Here is a 20,464-nt window from a genome sequence, read left to right on the forward strand (position 1 = left end):
CACTTCCTCTGACTCCTCAGCTGCTTTCTAAGATAATTTTAAAAACCTCTTGAGTCACTGTTCTGATTAAGTCAACCATGGGAAATCATGTGGTAGTCGGGGTGATATTTATATCCTCCTCGAAGCTAGATAATTATTGTAATTAATAATAATACAACCATATTATGGTCATGAAAGCAAGATAATTGCTCCATTAATGGTGAAGCTCCATCTTGAAGTGATAAATTTGATCAAGTTTCCATTGTAAATTTCTAATAAAAGGTCAAACCTTTATTTGTAGAGCTTAGATCTACTGCACTAATCTGCCATATTAGATTCTAGAAATTAATGGTAATTCTGAGTAACTATGTTCTGCAGGTGGATTATTTTGTAACCATTCTCTTGATCGTGTGTTCTCTGATGATCAGGCGGTGAGTTTAAGCACAGATTGTCTTGGCTTTACCTGTTGGTTTCGCCTGCCAGGGAGGTACTCAGATTTTGCTGATCGCAGAGCCATATACTAACTATGTTCTCAGTTAGAATTATGAACTTACAAAACCAAATGTGTATGTTCCCTTTCACTGATGACAGTAATATCATCAACGAATCTTATCACTGCTTGAATCTGAATCCTGTTCTCGAACCTTTCTTAAACTGTAGGAACGAAATCTCTGCCTTACACGGTTTTTAATATGAGCACTTCGTTCTTAGCCTTCCACTCTTATTCTTCCCTCCTCTCTCCTGTACTTACTGCATAGCACCCGTCTTTGCCTATAGCGTACCCCTAGTTTTCTCAGAATTCCGAACACCTTCGTCGAACGCGTTTTCCGCGTAAAAGAATTCTATGGATGTGTCTTGATTTTTTTTCTTTAGTTTTGCTTCCAATATCCACCGAAACGCCAGAACTGCCTCTCTGGTGCCTACAACTTCCCTAATGCCACACTGATCGTCATCTAACACACACACAATTTTATCTTCCATTCTTCTGTAATTTACTCTCTCAGTAACTTGGATGAACTTGTCGGCTCTTGTAATCTTCGGAATATTGTCGATGATGCTTCTCCGAAGGTCTGATGGAATATCGCCAGTCTCATACATTCTGCACAACAACGTGAATTGCCGTTGTATTGCCACTTCCACTAATGACTTTAGAAATTCCTGTGTAATGTTACCTGTTCCTTCTGCTTTATTTGATAGCAAGTCGTCTAGAGTTCTTTTAAATTCCGATTCTAATATTGGATCCCCTAGCTCTGTACCTTCTTCTGCCACATAACACAAGTCCTCCTCCTCACAGAGGCCTTAACTGTACTCTCTCGACCTATCCCTCTCTCCTCTGCGCTTAAAAGTTGAATTCCCATTGCACCGTTAATATTACAGCCTTTGCTTTTAAATGCGCGGCTGTGGGGATTTATGACACCATACTACCTCGGCTCGTAACAGTTTATTTTATGTGCCACACAGTTATTGTCTTACCAGCGCGTCTAAGAGTATGCAGATGTTAGGGAAGTGGCCTGCTTGGTTTTACTAATACAGTGCGTTTCTCTCGTATTAAAACTGATGCAATGTGTAGGCAGATGTACGTAAAAGTAGGCATAAGTGAATTAAATCTGAATTACTTAAGGAAATTATTTCGTACAATAAGGGCTGAGTGTTAAGTTGCTGGCACAGCTAACCTAAATTGAATCCATGCTAAGAAGGGCCTTTTGTGGTTTCCGTGTGAATTTATACTCAAATTCTGACTTCACACTACACCGAACTGGTCTTACTTAAGTTTTGGATTCATGTACATTTCTGGAGCTGACTAACACGAAAATGTAAATTTATGAGACATGTAAAAGCGTGGTAGAGCCTAAATATATTCAATAGAAGCATAATATTAGGCAGAAGGTTAAGGTCCCATAAATACAAAGAGAACAATGTTACATACAGAGTCATTAAAACAAAGGGGTTTTCTTTGTGGCAGGACATTCTCCTGAAATTTCAATCATCAATTTTCTCCTCCGATTGCGAAAATATTCCATTGGTGCCCATCTACATAAGGAGAAATTATCCTCATTATTAACATAAAAGAAATCAGAGGTCACACAGAGAGATTCAAGTGCTCGTTTCTCCCGCGTGCTCTTCGAGATGGGAGCTGTAGAGATATAGCTTGAAGGTGGTTCGATGAACCCTCTCCCAGGCATTTAAATGTGAATATCAGAGTAATCATTTAGATGAAGATGTACTTTCAAAATCAATAAACAAAAGAGCATCTAAGTGAATTACAAGGTTGTAAGGTTAGTACCAGTCACCATCAGATGCAAATACATTCTAGAGAAAAATAAGATGTGTAGGGTTGTAAACAGTACGTATTAGGAAAGATCTCCATGTATCTGACAAGCCACATCAATGTTTCAGAGATCTGAGAAATACTCCAGAATCAAAGAAAAGCTGAAGAACATATCATATTTACTCCCACTGTGTGCTTTTGTATCACATATTTCTCTTCTACTACAGTAATTATTATTACTTTATATGTACAACGAACATACTAGCGAGAAAAGTAAATGGAAAGCCTTAATTTTTGCTCTTTGTCCCCAGGTTTGCCACTCCTCTGTGTCATCCCCTGGATTGTATGCAGGATTTACATAGAGGATGATCTATGTTGGACTGTAAACAGAAATAAAATTGTGTTTGGGATAATATTTGTTCCTATAGCAGTCTCGAATATCGTAAGTAGGAAATAAATATACTTTAATTATATACATTCATGTCTGCATGGGTATGCCTCAATACTTCCGTGTTAATAAATGTTCAGATGATATTACATACATGATTATTTAATTACGAGAAACTCTCTCTCAGCATAAAGTTCACATTGCGAATTAAAAGTTCGTTTGCAGTTAGAGGAAACACTTAATTCTTGTTTCTTACATTATTGCACTAAAAAATTCAGTTTTTTCAGATAAGTTAACAAGAAAATTTTTAAAACATTTATTTCCAGATACTTTGTATTTTCTACTTACTCCATAAGTTTGCCTCTGCTTCTGCAGTAGTAGTGACACATGTTTTAAAGAGCTCAACTGTGTATAACATCCTCATCGTAATTTGTTGTAACTACAGAAACTTATCCAGTGATAATATATCTAAACATTTTTTTCAGATATGTTTCATATTATTTGTAATCCTTGTGTGGGTTATATTAAGGAAACTGCGATCATCGGTGTGTGAGGAGACAAAAATCTACAGGTAAACCTTTTGTTTGTTATATATTGGCGCTACAGCTACAAATTAATTCGGTATTAATAAAATGACAGGCTAATTAACATTATTTTGTTTATTTTCTAGACGTCTGGCGAAATCTACACTCGTACTTATACCGTTATTTGGAGTGCACTACGTAGTATTCCTGGGCTTTCACTTATATTCAGAACCTGAAAGTACAACAGAAATGGTTGCACTTTTTATAAACCAGTTGTTTACCTCATTCCAGGTACGCCTATGTTAGAATTATTTATTCCATTACCTGTAGTGCTTTCCTTTTCTCTAACTGGAAAAGTTATGACTCTCGTATTACTTCTTTGTACTGTTATTTTTTCTTGAATAAAAACGTATTTTACTGCAAAAGTGTCATATGATGTACATGTATATGTACATGTCGTGCTTCGGTAACTCAGTTCGTAGAGCACTTGCCCGCGAAAGGCAAAGGTCCCGACTTCGAGTGTCGGTCGGGCACACAGTTTTAATCTGCCAGGAAGTTTCATATCAGCGCACACTCCGCTGCAGAGTGAAAATCTCATTCTGGAAACATCCCCCAGGCTGTGGCTAAGCCATGTCTCCGCAATATCATTTCTTTCAGGAGTGCTAGTTCTGAAAGGTTCGCAGGAGAGCTTCTGTGAAGTTTGGAAGGTAGGAGACGAGGTACTGGCAGAAGTAAAGCTGTGAGTACCGGGCGTGAGTCGTGCTTCGGTAGCTCAGATGGTTGAGCACTTGCCCGCGAAAGGCAAAGGCCCGAGTTCGAGTCTCTGTCGGGCACACAGTTTTAATCTGCCAGGAAGTTTCATATCAGCGCACACTCCGCTGCAGAGTGAAAATCTCATTCTGTAATGAGATTGTATAATTTTTTATTATTACTATTTTATTTGTTCGTCTGGAGGCTAGCTCAGGCGGACACGAGTGCGTCCTGACATGTAGTGTTACAAACTCAACAGAATGGTCTGGCAGTAGCACATGAAGGCTAACACTCTCACTTCCAAGATACTTTGGTTGTACTGAGTACCACTGTGGTCATAAACACCCCAGGTTGATTACAGGGGATATATTGGCAGTATTTTACCGATGTAAGATAAAAACAGGCATTACAGATGTTCGGCGTCATAATCATAATTCTATTTTTATGATTACAGTATTACATTAAATAAACAAAATGAAATTTAGACTGGGATGTTAGTGCAGCCAGTGACACTCAGTACAGTAATCGTTAACAAATTTTACTGTATTGTAAATATAAAACTGAGCAACGTATCGCCAGATACAAGTGATTCAAAGGGAGAAGAAAAAGGGAAAAAGGGAAGATCTATTATTCCAGTTAACTTGTGAGGTTATTTGGCCCCAGAGGTATTAGGAAGAGTACGAGGTGCATTCAAGTTCTAAGGCCACCGATTTTTTTCGAATTAACTACTCACCCGAATTCGATGAAACTGGCGTTACTTCTCGACGTAATCGCCCTGCAGACGTACACATTTTTCACAACGCTGACGCCATGATTCCATGACAGCGGCGAAGGCATCTTTAGGAGTCTGTTTTGACCACTGGCAAATCTCTGAGGCAATAGCGGCACGGCTGGTGAATGTGCGGCCACGGAGAGTGTCTTTCATTGTTGGAAAAAGCCATAAGTCGCTAGGAGCCAGGTCAGATGAGTAGGGAGCATGAGGAATCACTTCAAAGTTGTCATCACGAAGAAACTGTTACGTAACGTTAGCTCGATGTGCGGGTGCGTTGTCTTGGTGAAACAGCACACGCGCAGCCCTTCCCGGACGTTTTTGTCGCAGTGCAGAAAGGAATTTGTTCTTCAAAACATTTTCGTAGGATGCACCTGTTACCGTAGTGCCCTTTGGAACGCAATGGTAAGGATTACGCCCTCGCTGTCACAGAACATGGACACCATCATTTTTTCAGCACTGGTGGTTACCCGAAATTTTTTGGTAGCGGTGAATCTGTGTGCTTCCATTGAGCTGACTGGCGCTTTGTTTCTGGATTGAAAAATGGCATCCACGTCTCATCCATTGTCACAACCGACGAAAAGGAAGTCCCATTCATGCTGTCGTTGCGTGTCAACATTGCTTGGCAACATGCCACATGGGCAGCCATGTGGTCGACCATCACCATTCGTGGCACCCACCTGGATGACACTTTTCGCATTTTCAGGTCGTCATGCAGGATTGTGTGCACAGAACCCACAGAAATGCCAACTCTGGAGGCGATCTGTTCAACAGTCATTTGGCGATCCCCCAAAACAATTCTCTCCACTTTCTCGATCATGTCGTCAGACTGGCTTGTGCGAGCCTGAGGTTGTTTCGGTTTGTTGTCACACGATGTTCTGCCTTCATTAAACTGTCACACCCACGAACGCACTTTCGACATATCCATAACTCCATCACCACATGTCTCCTTCAACTGTCGATGAATTTCAATTGGTTTCACACCACGCAAATTCAGAAAACGAATTATTGCACGCTGTTCAAGTAAGGAAAACGTCGCCATTTTAAGTATTTAAAACAGTTCTCATTCTCGCCGCTGGCGGTAAAATTCCATCTGCCATACGGTGCTGCCATCTCCGGGACGTATTGACAATGAACGCGGCCTCATTTTAAAACAATGCGCATGTTTCTATCTCTTTCCAGTACGGAGAAAAAAAATTGGAGGCCTTAGAACTTGAATGCACCTCGTACAACAGCTGATGCAAGAAACGCTAACAATGGGTGCAACAAGAACCAGGAAACAAGATTTTCATTGTTGCAGGTGTTTCCTACATCTACATACATACTCCGAAAGCCACTTGACGGTGTGTGGCGGAGGGTACCTTGAGTACCTCTATCGGCTCTCCCTTCTATTCCACTCTCATATTGTTCGTGGAAAGAAAGATTGTTAGTATGCCTCTGTGTGGGCTCTGATCTCTTTGATTTTATCCTCATGGTCTCTTCGCAAGATATACGTAGGACGGAGCAATATACTGCTTCACTCCTCGGTGAAGGTATGTTCTCAAAACTTCAACAAAAGCCTACACCGAGCTACTGAGCGTCTCTCTTGCAGAGTCTTCCACTGGTGTTCATCTATCATTCCTGTAACGCTTTTGCGACTACTAAATTATCCTGTAACGAAGCGCGCTGCTCTCCGTTGGATCTTCTCTACCTCTTCTATCATCTTTATCTGGTACGGATCCCACACTGGTGAGCAGTATTCAACCAGTGGGCGAACAAGTGTTCTGTAACCTACTTCCTTTGTTTTCGGACTGCATTTCCTATAACAGCTTCTCAAACGGAACATTCATCATTCTATTTTTATAAGTGTTGCAATCAAGAAACAAACCTTTAAATTAAGTGCAAAAACGGTGATTAAGTTTTAATGTCGACATAAAGGCTTTCCGGGTACGGTACTGCGCCATAATGTATAAAACTACTGCTGCTGCTGGAGAATGTTTCAATGTGTTGTAGTTGGATGATTTCTTCAAGAGAAAGAGCTTAACAAATAAATGGCACATGTCAGTAACTAGTTAGTCCATTTCGGCCCTTATGCGAGCAGTTATTCGCATGGCGTTGATTGACGGAGTTGTTGGGTACCCCTTGAGCGATATTGTGTCACATTCTGCCCAATTTGTGTGTTAGATCGTCAAAATCCCGAGCTAGTTGCAGGGCGCCGCCTTAGTGCTTCTAGCATTTTCAACTGAGGAGAGATCCAGCAACCTTGCTGGCCTAGGTAGGGTTTGGCAAGCACGAAGACAAGTAGCAGAAACTCGCGCCGTGTGCAGGCCAGTATTAGGCTATCTTGCCGAAAATGTAAGCCCAGGATTGTTTGCCAAGAAGGGCAACAAAACGTGGCCTAGAATATCGCCGACGTAACGGTTTGCTATAAGGGTACTGTGGATGAAAGTCAAAGGGGTGTTGCTGTGAAATGAAATGGCACTCCACACTATCACGCCAGGTTGTACAGTCGTACGGCGGGGACTGGTTAGTAACCTACCCATCCCTGGGTTGTCTCCAGACAAGACCTGGAATCCCATTAACTGGAGTAGAATCATCTCCAGTGACGAGTGCCGCTTTGGACTGAGCACCGATGACCATCGAAGACGTGTCTGAAGACGCTCCACAAGCAGTTGACTTTCACCCACCATACGGCCCGTCAACCAGAGTGACTGTCTGGGGTGCTATTTCACCTGCATGCGAAATTTTTAGCTGCTCGCCAGATACAGTTACTGTGAGTTCTCCTTATAATGTAGGTGACAGCATATGAAACATCTCAGCATTTGGCTCTGGTTCGATCCTTACTACCGTCCCATGTAAAATTTTTGCGTCATTATTAGTTATGAGAAAAACAAATGAAGATCATGTCGGAACTGTATGGCCGCTTGAATTTGCATGATCAGCGGCCTGACAGTCTAACATCAATGCTAATTAATTTGGAAGCAGTGCAACGTACGGAATGCTTTTTTTAAACAATTATTTCTTAGCACAAACTCCCCTACGACTCCGAAGCGTTCCATACTGTTTCTGATTATATATGAAGGTAGTATCTGTTCCCGAAAGAACAGACACCATCGATGAGCGTGCAGCTTCTCTAGAATGAAATGATAATTGAATCGACACCAAAGCTGCAAGCAGGCATTAATATACATCACTGGGGACATGTTGAGAATGTGTGCCACAACCAGGACTCGAACTCCAGATGTCCTGCTTACATGGCAGATGCTCTATCCATCTGAGCCGCCGAGGGCACAGAGGATAAGGCGCCTGCAGGGACTTACCCTTTGCACACTCCTTGTGAGACCCACATTTCCAGCATGCCTACACCGCTACATCCGTAGTGCACCTAATAGATGTTAGCCCATCACACTCATTACTTGTAGGAGATTAATCTACCAACTCCCATACGAGTTGGGGCATAGCGTGTGCATTCGCACAAGAAGGTCAATGGCCGGGTAGCCATATTTTAACTATATATGAAGGTAGTATCTGTTCCCAAAAGCCGGCCATTGTGGCCAAGCTGTTCGAGGCACTTCAGTCCGGAACTGCACGATCTACAGATCATAAAATACATCCTAGACTCACAAGAATATATTTGGAGACAGGAACATATTTACCAGTGTAACTACAATTAAATATTACTATTCATGCTATAGTCTGACACTGATCAATGTACAGTTAATGTCTCCTCTTGATGACTCTGCTTCAGTATCTATAGCACATATAATTTTCCATGTAAAAAATCTCTCGCTGTTATAGATGTGCTGAATCTATACGTCCCTCATGATAGGATGCACAGTCATTCTCTCTAGTCGTGTCATAACATAAATGATAGTAACTTTACAATACAATATATACACATTTTGCAGAAACAGTGCAATTATCTTTTATATCTGTACAGCACCAAAAAAATTATCATATGCCTACAGTCACACAGGTTATTTGTCACGATGCTACCCACTCCTGGAAAGCACTGTCCACCTTTTCTTTCTTTCTACAGACGTGACATTCAGCTGCAATAAACTATTTTATACTGTTCGCCATATTGCACCGACAACTAAACCTCGCAAAATGCCATACATACTGGCAAATACTAAAGACACCAACTCATATACACTGTCCTCCCACTTGTCCCAGGAGCTTGAATATTAGTGTGTGAAACCGATCTCCAACTCAGCAATATATCAACGCATATCGTGTCGATGTAGTAAACATACAATTCCTATCTAAAAAACTCCTCCTGCACAGGCCATGAAGGCCCAAAGGTACTGACTGGCAGCCGTGTCATCTCATCCCACAGGCGTCACTGGATGCGGATATGGAGGGGCATGTGGTCAGCACACCCCTCTCCTGGCCATATGTCAGTTTCCGAGACTGGAGCCACTACTTCTCAATCAAGTAGCTCCTCAGTTTGCCTCACAAGGGCTGAGTGCACCCTGAATTCCTATCCTTTACCTTAAGATATCACCTCTTTTACATCAGAAAGTCCTTACTCACTCGAATCACTCTCAGAACTTATGTGCAAAGACAGGCTCGTTTCCCCTCGGTAGAAATGCACTACTGTGTCAGTTTCAGAACTGCCTGCTTGCTTGCTTTTCTACACCCATCTCCAGACTCTGGGATTACAAGAACACACCTATTTTCGCCATAATATTATATCATTTTCGCCGTACTCCTTGATATCAAGTGCAGGTTTGAATGCTCCCTCGGGCATGGATGTGTGTGATGTCTTTAGGTTAGTTAGGTTTAAATAGCTCTAAGTTATATGGGGCTAATGACCTCAGATGTTAAGTCCCTTAGTGCTCAGAGTGATTTGAACCATTTTTTGTTCCTGAAAGAACAGATACCATGGGGAACGTGCAAGGGAGAAGTCCCTGCAGGCACACTATCTTCTGTGCCTTCGGTGACTCAGATGGATAGAGCATCAGCTATGTAGGTAGGAGATCTCGGGTTTGAGTCCCGGTCGGGGCACACATTGTCAACATGTTCCCAATGTTGTACCGGGTGATCAAAAAGTCAGTATAAATTTGAAAACTTGATAAATCTCGCAATAATGTAGATAAAGAGGTACAAATTGACACACATGCTTGGAATGACATGGGTTTTTATTAGAACCAAAAAGAAAAAGAAAGTATCGCTAGATGCGTGAAAGATCTCTTGCGTGCGTAGTTTGGTGATGATTATGTGCTCAGCCGCCACTTTCGTCGTGCTCGGCCTCCCAGGTCCTCGGACATCAGTCCGTGTGATTATTGGGTTTGGGGTTACCTGAAGTCGCAAGTGTATCGTGATCGACCGACACCTCTAGGGATGCTGAAAGACAACAACCGACGCCAATGCCTCACCACAACTCTGGACATGCTTTACATTGCTGTTCAGCTATTATTGAGGAATGATGGTGGACATATTGAGAATTTCCTGTAAAGAACATCATCTTTGTTATGCTAATTATTGCTATTCTGATCAGATGAAGCGCCATCTGTCGGACATTTTTTGAACTTTGTATTTTTTCGGTTCTAATAGAACCCCATGTCATTCCAAGCATGTGTGTCAATTTGTACCTCTCTGTCTGCATTATTCCGTGATTTATTCGGTTTTCAATTTCATACTGACTTTTTGATCCCCGGTATATCATTGCCTGCTTGCAGCTAGGGTGTCGATTTAATTATCATTGTTTCTGATTACCCTGCACATTGCCGATGCGCCTATTGGGTGATACTGACCTCGGTGCTGATAGGAGAGTTAAGTGATGACTACAGCTATGCTCCATTTTTCAGGGTTTCTTCGTAGCACTGCTCTACTGCTTCCTGAACGCTGAAGTGGGGACGGAGCTGAGCAAGTCGTGCTCGTGGTGGTCGAGGCGGCGAGGCAGGGCCGGCGGCGGCAGGGGCGGCGGCGCGATGAACGGCGTGCTGGGCGGAGGCCGGCTGTCGGCGGCGCACCACCGCACCTCGTGCTACTCGCGCACCTCCTGCACGTCGCTCAGCCTCGCCGCCAACAACAACAACGGCGCGGCCAGCCGCGGCAAGGAGCGCGACGCCGGGCGGGCGCGCGCCGCCGCCGCCGGCTCCCTGCACGGCCTCCTGGGAGACGCCCCCAGCCCCTGCCTCCCACGTGGTGTACGTCCTCCTTAACTATACAGTCTATTTCAATTTTACCTTCTTCTCTTCCAAAAGTTTGCATACTATTTGTCTTCATTTTGACGGCTAAATCACGTTCACCACGCTGACACGAAATGCATACGAATACACAACACTAGACACCTCGAAAACTCCACAAAAATTATAGGCTAAAACAAGGACAGATGACCACGATCCTTTTCACATGCTAATATCAAACCGTAATACACAAAAAAACACTGGAAAAATTACATGTATTACTTTACACTATATGAAACATACCCTTAGAAAAATTTATGAATTACTGTGCTGGTAAACCTCTTACGTTATTTGTTTTTCAAACAGCTTAGCAACTTCTCTCTTTACTTAGTCTGATCAACACTAAACTGACAGACAACTTTTTTCTTTAATTTTTTAAATTTTTTTAGCGCAACGCAACCTGAATTTCAGTAATCCGTACAAAAGAATGGCCCTGATTAATAATAACCTTTACCTTTCATGAATCACTTACCTCACACAAATCTTCGTTACTCGAACTACTGCAATACAGCGAGCGCCAACACTGCCAGCTAAATAAAAGATTCTAACTACTGAAGGCACTAACTACTGATAGGCACAGTTAGCAAATGAAAGATGAAGAAGCTTGCACAGGATAGAGTAGCATGGAGAGCTGCATCAAACCAGTCTCGGGACTGAAGACCACAACAACAACAACAACAGCAAATGAAAGATTTTGGTGGAGAACAAACAATGTAGATACCTTAATAGTGTTCAAAAGTCATAGTATATATATATATATATATATATATATATATATATATATATATATATATCAGTTCATGACATCCATTCTTACAAATTTCGTTTTTCTGACGGACACCAGTCCAGATCGCCCCCTCTCAAAACTCTGCCATCTCTCTTCCCCCATCCACCACTGCTGGCGGCTCACCTCCACCTGCGCAACGCTACCTCCTGTTCACATCCAGTTGCCCAACGCTACAATAGTAAATATTCCAACAATGCACACCAGCCACAGACTGCACACAGCACAGTCAGTGATTTTCATACAGACAGCTACGTGGCGTTACCAACACAAAAACCTAAACAGCCTACTTATAAGTAAGGTGACAAAAGTCATGAGATACTTCCGAGTGTGGTGTCGGACCTGCTGTTACCCGGCGTAGTGCGGGAACTCGGCGCGACGTGGCAAGGACTCAACAAGTCTTTGGTGGTTCCCCCCCCCCCATCCCACCCCAACCCCCCTCTTACCACCCAAGAAATATTCAGCCATGCTGCTTCCATAGCCGTCCACCGTAGCGAAAGTTGCAGGTGTAGCACTTCTTACTCGAGATGGCCTCTCGACTAAGTCACATAAATTTTCAATGGGATTCATATCGGGCGATCTGGGTGGCCAAACCATCCGCTCGAATTGTAATGAATGTTATTCAGACCAATCGTGAACAACTGTGGCCGTTGACATAGCACACTGTCACTCGTAAAAGTTCCATCATTGTTTGGGAACATGAAGTACGTGAATGGGGGCAAATGGTCTCCTAATAGCCGAACATGACCATTTCCAGTCAATGATCACTTCTGTTGGACCAGAAAGGCCAGTCCATTACATGTAAACACAGTCCACACGTTTATGGAGCCACAGTCAGCTAGCACAGTGCCTTGTTGACAACTTGGGTCCACTCGAATCCTACCATCAGTTCTTACAACTCAATCTTGGACTCTTCTGACCAGATTACATTTTCCAGTCGTCTAGGATCCAACCGATATGGCCACAAGCCGAAGAGAGGCAGTGCAGATTATGTCGCACTGTTAGCAAAGGAACTCTCGTGGGTCGTCTGTTGCCATAGCACATTAACGACAAATTCCGGCGTATTGTCCAAACGGATGCGGTTATCTTACGTCCCACATTGATTTCTGCTGTTATTTAGCGCATTGTTGCTTGTCTGTTAGCAATGACAACTATACACAAAGGCCGCTGCTCGCGGTCATTAACTGAATGTCGTCGGCCACTGCGTTTCCCTGGCGATAGACAGCGCCTGAAGTTTTGTACTCTCGGCACACTCTTGACACGGTGGGTCTCGCAATACTGAATTGCTTTATGATTTTCAAAAGGCCGGCCGCGGTGGTCTCGCGGTTCCGGCGTTGCAGTCCGGAACTGCGCGACTGCTACGGTCGCAGGTTCGAATCCTGCCTCGGGCATGGGTGTGTGATGTCCTTAGGTTAGTTAGGTTTAAGTAGTTCTAAGTTCTAGGGGACTTATGACCTAAGATGTTGAGTCCCATAGTGCTCAGAGCCATTTTCAAAATGGGTTGTCGCATGGTTCTATGTCCAACTATCATTCCACGTTCAAAGTCTGTTAATACCCGTCGTGCAGCTACAAAATACATCAGAAACCTTTTCACATGGATCACCTGAGTGCATATGACAACTCCGCACACGCACTGCCCTTTTATACCTCGTCGATGCGGTATTACTGCCAACTGTAAAAGTGCATTCCGGTATCCCACTACCTCTATCTCATCAGTGCAAATATTAATAAAAGTCAAAATAAGGCTTCGTTTCGGAAGTTACATCAAATATCAAATTAAGTACGATTTTTCTTTTTCTTCTTTTTTTGTAGAATAATGTAACACTTGGCCTTCTCACCTGTCTGTCAGGGTTAGACTGCCAGAGACGCAAGGGATAGGTGTCCAGCTCGCAAAATACTTTGAAAACAAAGAGGAAATCGTGTTAAAAGAGCACCTAATAATGTTAACATGCTGTTATTGAACTGCTTGTTACAGGTAAGTTTCGTTGAGAAAATCGTAGGAAATCACGCGAGTCGTTCCTGTTTGGCTAAACACAAATGAGAACCTGTACCCATTGCAGTTTTTAAATCGCAAGTGGTTTCTACTTTTCGCTCTTTTCCTTGGAGTGCTAAACTCTCTAGGATCTTATCTGACAGAATAAGTGTCACTTTTTACTTATAGCAATTAGAAACCATTTTCTTTGTGTCTGCTTTAAGTACTTACTTGGAAACGTGCTTACTTGGCGTGCCCCCCCCCCCAAAAAAAAGAATTCACATCAAAACTAAAAACTGAAGAATGATTTACGGCTTCAATAACTAATCCGAAGATGGTAAGACCACGTCTCCCAATCGGTAGGGAGAGAGACGGTCATAGCGTGTCAACAGACATAGTGGACGTGAACACAAAGAGAAACAACGTGATGGATGCAGATAGACCTACAGAGCCCTGAAATGTAAGTTTTCATAACTACCCAACAGTCTAATGTACCGAAATATCGAAAAGTATGGGTATGTTTTAAGGTGTATTAAACCATTAAAAATACTCGTCTTTTTTTGAATAAAGAATCAAAGGAAGCATCAATACGTCACTCGCGACAAAAACTCACTATCAAGTGACCGGCAGCGCTCTAAAGCGGGGAGTTGGAGAACTACTGTCTTTGGCCGTCTTCCATGTATGACTGTCTTTTCCTGTTTTATCCTAGTTTCTACAAACTAAAATTGAAATATTGCATGCCGATAGGCACAATGCCTGCCAAAATAAGTGAAGCACCGGACAGGGGAGAGGCTATGTAATGTTATTTTAGTAATTACAAATTCGAGTCAAATTTCGAAAGACCTCGGCAGTGTAACTTCGGTGATCAGCATGGCTCTCTGCCTCTTCCGGCCTGCTCTGATTCGGTTCAGACTGGTGCCATAAAGCTGTTGTAACCTCTTCTGAGGCATACTGTCCAACAACTGTGTAACTTGTCATGGACATACCGCACACTGGCACATGGACGGAATTCAGGCCAAGCTGGACCCACACCTTCTATCGGGGACTGATCTGATGATTTTCTGCCCTCGTGAGTACTTCAATATCGCGCAGACACCTCATAGACACACGTGACATTGTCCTGTTTAAAAATATGATCACAATACTGTTGCATAAGAAATAACACAAGAGGACGCACTATGTCCATGATGTATCGTTCTGCCATCATAGTTACCGCAGTCAGTACCTGGAGTCATAGTCGATAGCTCCGCACACCATTACACCAGGAGTAACACCGTTGTAAACATCCAAAACATTGGAAGAATGGGACCTCTTAGGTCAACACTGTTGACACACAAACACGAATCGTCATTGAACAGTGCGACGCCAGTCATCCGAAGCGCATCTTTCACAGTCACGGCATCATTCCAAACTCAGAAGTTCGTAATGTGGGTTAATGGAAGACTTCACGTGGGGCTGTTGCTAGTTTCCGACCAACGGTAATGGATGACACAGAATGTTGCAAAGAGTCCATTACTTGTTCTCGGATGGCAGGCGGAGGTGCGAATGGGTTACGATGTGCTTTCTCCACAATACAGCCATCCTTGTGATGGTCAGACGTGGTAGAACGGAGTCTTGAAGAGGTGAACGCCTGCCTTGACGTTCCCATGCAGTCTTAACAGATGTCCTATCATCCTGTCCCTTCTTCTTGTCAGTGTTTTACACGTATCCCTTTCCTCTTCTATTATGCGCAGAATCTCCTCATTCCTTACCTTATGAGTCCACCTAATTTTAACCAGTTGCCTGTATCACCACATCTCAATGCTTAGATTCTCTTCTGCTGGGGTTTTCCCACATTCCATGTTTCCGAAACTTACATTGCTGTGCTCCAAACTCCTATTCTCAGAAATTTCTTCTTCAAATTAAGGCCTATGTTTGATGCTAGTAGACTTCTGTTGGCCAGGAGTGCCCTTTCTGCCAGTGTCAGTCTGCTTCTGATGTCCTCCTGGCTCCGTCCGTCATTGGTTATTTTTCTGCCTAGCTAGCACAATTCTTTAACTTCATCTACTTCGTGACCATAAATCCTGATGTTAAATTTATCGCTATTCTCATTTCTACTACTTCTCATTACTTTTGTCTTTCTTCGATTTACTCTCAGTCCATATTTTGTACTCTTTACACTGTCCATTACATTCAGTAGATCCTGTAATTCTTCTTCACTTTCACACAGAATAGTAATGTCATCAGCGAATGGTATCATCGATATCCTTTTACCTTGAATTTTCATTCCACTCGTGAACCTTCCCTTTATTTCATTCATTGATTTTTCGATGTACGGATTAAACACCAGGGGCGAAAGACTACATCCCAATCTTACAAGGTTTTAATCCGAGCGTTTCGTTATTGGTTGTCCACTGTTATTATTCCCTCTTCGTTCTTGCACATATAGTATAATACCCGTCTCCCCCTATAGCTTACCCCTATTTTTCTCAGAATTTCGAACATCTTGCCCCATTTTACAGTGTCGAATGCTTTTTCTTAGTCGGCAAATCGTATCACCGCGTCTTGATTTGTCTTTAGTCTTGCTTCCATTATCAACCGCAATGTCACAATTGCCTCTCTAGTGCCAAGCTGATCGTCATGTAACACATCCTCAATTCTCTTTTCCATTATTCTGTATATTACTCTTCTGAGCAAACATGGAGGCATGAGCTGTGAAGCTGATTGTACGATAATTCTCGCACTTGTCAGCTCTTGCAGTCTTTGGTATTTTGTGGAAGATATTTGTCCGAAAATCAGACGGTATATTGCTAGATTCATACATTCTACACATCAACATGAATACCCGCTTTGTTTCCAGGTCCCCTAATGATTTTAGAAATTCTGGTGGAATATTATCTACCCCTTAATTCCTACAAAGCTCTCTTAAATTCTAATACTGGATCCCCTAACCTCTTCTAAATCTACTGCTGTTTCTTCTTCTATTAGATCAGACAATCTTCCTTCTCACAGAGGCCTTGAATGTACTCTTTCCGCCTATCCGCTCTCTCGCCTGCATTTAAAAGTGGAATTCCGGTTGCACTCTTAATGTTACGACTCTTGCTTTTAATTTCATCGAAGATTGTTTTGACTTTCCTATATGCTGAGTCATATCGTCTTAGCTTCCCTGCACTTCCTATTTATTTCATTCTTCAGCAACTTGAATTTCCATATTCCTGAATTTCCCTGAATATTTTGGTAATTCCTTCTTTCATCAATCAGATGAAGTATTTCTTTTGTTACCCATGGTTTCTTTGCAGTTACTTCTTTGTCCAAATATATATGCAACGAATTGTCTCCCAGCTGAGGGCATATGCAGATGGTGGCTGATACTGAAGTCTCTGCTTCGCTAATTTTGCCAAAATAGCGTGGCACCTCTCTCGGTTATTGGAGTACACACTAAAATAGTTATGAATAGCTTTAGGCAACTAACTATCTTGAATCACATAGGTTTAATGAAAAAAGAAAATATATTCAGAGCCATATATTAGTGTATACTGAGATTACACTGACATTTTCAATTTACTCACAGTCATATTTAATCAACTGTCGTACTTAATCGCAATCCCTGTTGTATAGTTGTTGGTGGGCAATCATACATCAAAGAGAAAATATAGTCAAGCCAATTACGACCTCAAAGTAATCAAAGGGGAAAGAAAGTTAAAATAATTATGATCTCAAAATATCGTATACTGATTAAACACTCCTTAATATTGATCAGTAAGAAACAAGATAATTAAAACAATTATGTTTTCAAAGTGACCAATTAAAACAATTATGACCTCAAAGTGGCCTAAATGAAAAGACAGTTAAAACAAAAAATAAATAAATAAATATAAATGAGCGTGTGACATTGTTGGTCTTGAGGCCCCATCCGGGGAAGTTCGACAACTATAACCTGAAAGCATTGTTTACTGATTAAACAGTCCTTAACAATACCACATTCTTCCGTGTTTTGTAGCTCACATACCACATAAATCGTTTGCAGAATCTCAATAACTTTCATTACTTCCAATCATACGGTCTTTATCCCAGCTTTATCCATCACAAATTCTTTGTCGCGCCTTTTAACTCTTAGTCCTTAAATCGGCCACAGCTTCATTCTCAGACATTCGATGTCTGGAAAATGTCACATCAACCCACTTTTCCAACTCTCTTTCGACTTTCACTCTACTGACCGTTCCTTTGATTCTGGTCGGCTATTAATCGCTCTAGACATAGCTCCCACACAGTATCAAGAAAAGGTAAAGAATTTCAGCATTCAGTCACGAATGCGATCTGTATTTTATTCAGATCTAGATTTCACCTATTGACTAGCTATCTTCAATGCTAAAAATAGGAGAAAATGTACAGGAATCAGTAACAGAAATAATTAGTGGTGTGCGGAGTGTTCCTCTACCCATATGAGATACGCTCTGGCTGCTGCTCTGTAAATAGCAGCCTCAGCTAGGACCTGTACATGCTGAAGTCGTATAGCAGCATCTGATGTCACAAGATTTAGGGGTCCATATCACTCGGTTTCTACGGTAATTTACCTTCGTAGCTACTATGTAAAATGTGGTTTTATTTTACCTCTTTCAATTACTGATCCCTGTATATTTTCTCGTATTTTTACCAGTGAAGATAATTATTCAGTAACTGAAATCTAAATCATCTATACTAAAAATAAAACTGTAAAAGAATCGTGTCTGTCTGTTTGACTACCAGACAAATTTTCAAGAGGTTTTCGTAGGTAGCTTGAGCGTAGTTGGGTCAACGTACAGGCTTCATTTCATTAAAACCGGAAAAAGAAAACAGCAGTTACCGCTATTAAATTTCTTATCGAACTTCTTCATGTCTGTCTGATTGTTTTAAAATGCCAATCTCCAAAATCACTATACGAATTTTCGCCGGGTTTTCACAAGGAACTTGAGTGTGTGTTGGTGTGACATATATGCTTAACTCCGTTAAAAATCAATCACAGAAAAAAAGATATCTTAATTGAAAGTTTATCCATAACATTATAAATGCGAAAGTAACATTGCGTGTTACATTTTCACGACTAAACTGCGTGAAATACCACCTTTCAGAGAGCTGCTTAACCAAAATAAAAACCTGAAAGGACAGAGCCAGGGCTTTAAGCATACGTTATTCACCACTTGACACATTTTATCGCCGCGCAGGATTAGCCGAGTGGTCTAGGGCACTGCAGTCTTGGATTGTGCGGCTGGTCCCGGCGGAGGTTCGAGTCCCCCGTCGGGCATGGGTGTGTGTGTCTGTCCTTAGGATAATTTAGGTTAAGTAGTGTGTAAGCTTAAGGACTGATGACCTTAGCAGTTAAGTCCCATAAGATTTCACACACATTTTTGAACAAACTTTATCACCATTAAAAACACTATATATTTACCACGAGAAACGATTACAGAGAACAGCAACATTCAATGTAAACAGTAATTACCAAGGGAACAACAGTCTGGATACCAACAGAGCACATCATGGGAAAATAGTAATGGGTGAAAACAACTTAAATGCAATTTTTCGTTACTTTTGAGGCAACAAACTTGCCTTTATAGGCTGACTCACCATTTGAACAACCATGAAACTAAGGCGCAATCCCCTGAATTTTAGAATAAAAAAAAGAAAAATAACGAACATGAAATATTAGGACTAGGCGGTGCCTCTATATCTCCAGCGAGAAAAAAACTTTTGGCGCCATAGCTAATCTTAGAAATTAATGAGTGAAGAACTAATTTTGTATTTGGCACTGTGGCCTTTTCATTTCCTTGACGCTTTTTTTCTTGCAGGCAACACTATTCACATCAAATATGCCGCATTAAATAAAACACTAAACCAAAAGAATGGGCAGCTAATAAAAGAAGTAGCTTCCAGTAACAATAAAAATCTTGTCCAAGATTAAAAACACATTAGACTATTAAAACAAAGATACAAAACTGCCAGGCCGGCGTGTAGGGTGATATCTGCGAAGGCACTACTGTCCAAGAGTCCCATAAGGTGGCATACCACACCGTCCATGCTGCTGGCAGAGACTAAAGGCCCGTCTAAGTCTGGGCCACCACTACATGCTCACCACTACCGCAGTTACAGCATTAAGCGCTGCGAGTATCGCAAAACGTGGTAGAATAAAAAAAAAATTCCAGAAACTATCGAGCATGGACTAAGACACCTAAATGACAAGAAATTTGCAAACCAACTTGGTTCGTCGCACCGGGACAGGCGTGGTGGCGAGACTTTTACATGGCCGGAACAATCACGCTCACCTGTGTAAGTTCGATCTAGCCGCTCAGACAAGAACTAGGTTCCTTGCATCCTAAATTCTCACTAGGCGGGACGAGCAACAAATCAAATGGCTCTGCGCACTATGGGACCTCACATCTGAGGTCATCATTCCCCTAGAACTTAAACCTAACCAACCTAAGAACATCACACACATCCATGCCCGAGGCCGGATTCGAACCTGCGACCGTAGGGTTCATGCGGTTCCAGACTGCAGCGCCTAGAACCGCTCGGCCACAAGGACCTGCGAACAAGCAACAATGGGACTTAATTCTGCAGCTGCCAATCAGCTACCTTGTGCAACTAGATTACCACACGGAAAATTGTCACGGAAGTCTTGAGTGAGCTCTATAATAAGAAAGTGGTTGTACACACCCAAACATCCCAAAGTTAGTACACCGCGCCACAAAGTCGAGGCACGTGACCCCATTAACACCGAGAGACGAGGACGTTGTCACCCAAGCAACACCGGTTCCAGCTCACTGTTACCTGTGGCAAAGAATCGCTTCACTGAACACGACACCTCCACAAAGACCCCTGATAGAAACAGCGCACTCTATACCAC

The 20,464-nt window shown here is 42.2% G+C and overlaps 1 protein-coding gene across 1 annotated transcript in view; it reads left to right on the forward strand.

Moving 5' to 3' along the window:
• The window catches only part of LOC126163015 (parathyroid hormone/parathyroid hormone-related peptide receptor-like), a gene marked incomplete at its 3' end in the record, with an annotated part of 221,091 nt that extends 210,497 nt beyond the window's left edge, over nucleotides 1–10,594 (forward strand). The window contains exons 9-12 of the mRNA XM_049919886.1: nucleotides 2,560–2,690; nucleotides 3,122–3,207; nucleotides 3,307–3,451; nucleotides 10,472–10,594. Coding sequence (XP_049775843.1) covers nucleotides 2,560–2,690; nucleotides 3,122–3,207; nucleotides 3,307–3,451; nucleotides 10,472–10,594 — 485 coding nt within the window. The remainder of the gene's footprint in view (nucleotides 1–2,559; nucleotides 2,691–3,121; nucleotides 3,208–3,306; nucleotides 3,452–10,471) is intronic.
• Between the last annotated feature and the right edge of the window lie 9,870 nt (nucleotides 10,595–20,464).

The sequence above is a fragment of the Schistocerca cancellata genome, chromosome 1, assembly GCF_023864275.1.
Source record: "Schistocerca cancellata isolate TAMUIC-IGC-003103 chromosome 1, iqSchCanc2.1, whole genome shotgun sequence".
Classification (NCBI taxonomy): Eukaryota; Metazoa; Arthropoda; class Insecta; order Orthoptera; family Acrididae; genus Schistocerca; species Schistocerca cancellata.